Source organism: Limulus polyphemus, unplaced genomic scaffold (genome assembly GCF_000517525.1).
Source record: "Limulus polyphemus unplaced genomic scaffold, Limulus_polyphemus-2.1.2 Scaffold484, whole genome shotgun sequence".
Lineage (NCBI taxonomy): Eukaryota > Metazoa > Arthropoda > Merostomata > Xiphosura > Limulidae > Limulus > Limulus polyphemus.
In genome coordinates this window covers 224,393-227,028 of record NW_013666094.1, presented here as the reverse complement: position 1 = coordinate 227,028, position 2,636 = coordinate 224,393, and the positions used below count along the sequence as shown (strand labels likewise).

Here is a 2,636-nt window from a genome sequence, read left to right as displayed (position 1 = left end):
CTCGAAAAAAAAATATATCTTTAAAAATCCCAAAGAAGAAGTTTTTCGAGCAAAGATGTTTTGTATCTATGGTAATTGGAATTTTATTAATATTGTTAACTAAACAACAATGTATACTTTTATTTTACAGATAACTTTCCTCTTTAAAAAAAAATGACTCCAGTTAAATTAAAAACTTTTACATTTTTCTATTCCAAAACATCATCCTCTCACTTTTCAGAAGTTTTTTTTTTTTGCCTTGATGATGTTTTTGATACATTCTTCTCTTGGGTTTTCGTAAGGTTTCACTGTCTTGATGATGTTTTGGATACATTCTCTTCTCACTTTTTCCAAATGTTTCACTGCCTTGATGATTTTTTGGATACATTCTTCTCTTGGTTTTTCGGAAGGTTTCACTGTCTTGATGATGTTTTGGATACATTCTCTTCTCACTTTTTCCAAAAGTTTCACTGCCTTGATGATTTTTTGGATACATTCTTCTCTTGGGTTTTCGTAAGGTTTCACTGTCTTGATGATGTTTTGGATACATTCTCTTCTCACTTTTTCCAAATGTTTCACTGCCTTGATGATGTTTTGGATACATTCTCTTCTCACTTTTTCCAAATGTTTCACTGTCTTGATGATGTTTTGGATACATTCTCTTCTCACTTTTTCCAAATGTTTCACTGCCTTGATGATTTTTTGGATACATTCTTCTCTTGCTTTTTCAGAAAGTTTCACTATCTTCATTCTTGGTGTTTCTAAATGAAAATATCGGGGTTATATGATAATTGATACAAAAACTCTATCTTTTTTCTGTAAAAAAAACCTACTTATAAAATGACCACTTTACCGAAAGAGTTTATCTAAATATAGAAATGTTAAGATTTATTCTTCTTGTAAAGTAATGAGCTTTTCTAATACGTGAAAGTTTCACAACTGTATTCCTCAGCATGTTGATCTTTTTTTCGAGCTTTTAGTAAAGCCTTGTTTTTTATATTATTTAATTTCTTAGAATGTATTTTCATTTGTCTTCTATTTGTAGTTGAATTCTTGAATTTTGCTTGTCATAAGCTTTATGTTCTCTAGCGTTTTGTTATCAATTGAAACTGAACGCAGGTTCTGGCTACAAATCTAAACTTGCTTCTGAATAGGATGGGTATTTCTGATTTATGCTTAATGTGGGCCTTCACTTTTGCTGCCAAGACTTTTCAAATGACGCTCTTTACACTGGGATGTCGTAGCCCAACACATGCTGAAGAACGTGACTTTACTTCCTTAATACGAATTTATAATAATTGTATAGCCTCATGTACATCGAGGACAAGAATATATTTATAGATAACACATGAATTCTGCAGGAGAGGAATCTTATCCTTCGAACTTAAAGGCGATTTTAGTCTTAGCTAAGAAATAAAAGAGGAAAAGTAATTACGAACCATCCTTAGATCAGGACCTGTCTTCATTTCCGTTCCGACTACAAGACTAACTCGTTCTTTTCTTTTCTTTCTTTCTTAATATTTCAGGTCCGTTCACATCGTATTATGAATGTCCTATTTAACATTTATTCACAAAGCTTAATAAGGTGATTAAATATGTTTTTTTTTCATAGTTATGTAATCTTTCTGCATACGTTCAGACTTCTGTGTGCTATCTCTGTTACATTGTTTTTGTTCTTTCAAAATAACGTTTACATATAGTGTATATGTATTACACTATATTGATAATTGCAATTGTATTTTATTACATATTTATCGTGTAGTTTAATAGGCTAATGCAATCCCCACCTTTGGCTAAAGACAGTGAGTCGACGATGAGACTTGGTTCATAGTAGATCATACACGGCTAATGCAATCCCCACCTTTGGCTAAAGACAGTGAGTCGACGATAAGACTTGGTTCATAGTAGATCATACACACCCATGTTAGTCATTTTTCATATATACCTTTGGTTAAAGACAGTGAGTCGACGATAAGGCTTGGTTCATAGTAGATCATACACACCCATGTTAGTCATTTTTCATATATACCTTTGGCTAAAGACAGTGAGTCGACGATAAGACTTTGCGCTAGCCGTCCCTAATTTAGCAGTGTAAGACTAGAGGAAAGGCAACTAGTCATCACTACCCACCGCCAACTCTTGGGCTAATCTTTTACCAACGAATAGTGGGATTAACCGTCACATTATAACGCCCCCACGGCCGAAAGGGCGAGCATGTTTGGTGTGATTGGGATTCGAACCCGCACTCCTCAGATTGCAAGTCGAGTGCCGTAACCACCTGGCCATGCCGGGCCACTAGAAGTGAAAGTACATAAATACTTTTGTGGTGGTGCCTTTTTAACATGTTTATAGTACTTAGCATGTCAATAAAAATTATGAAATTGTAATTTAAAATATACCTTTTACAATGATGTCTTTGTATTTTAGAGCGAAGCTACAGAATGTCCAGCACAGAAAACCAAACCCTCGATTTTTAGCGTTGAAAGTCCGTATACTTGCCATTGATGATCCACAGGAAACAATAATGTAAAATCGACACTTCGGAACTTTATTGCAAAATGTTAAATTACTTAGATGAATGTACACTTATATTCTTTAGCAAATCCAAATGTTGCTTTAGGACTATATTTAATTTCCTACATTTTCCATATTCTAAA

At 33.7% G+C, this 2,636-nt stretch overlaps 1 protein-coding gene across 1 annotated transcript in view; it reads right to left on the bottom strand.

Annotated features, from left to right (window-relative positions):
• Positions 1-216: 216 nt before the first annotated feature.
• The window catches only part of LOC106458550, a 4,707-nt gene continuing 2,287 nt past the window's right edge, over positions 217-2,636 (bottom strand). Inside the window, exon 2 of the mRNA XM_013918068.2 lies at positions 217-740. Within this exon, the coding sequence (XP_013773522.2) occupies positions 217-729 (513 nt within the window). The 5' untranslated portion in view covers positions 730-740. The remainder of the gene's footprint in view (positions 741-2,636) is intronic.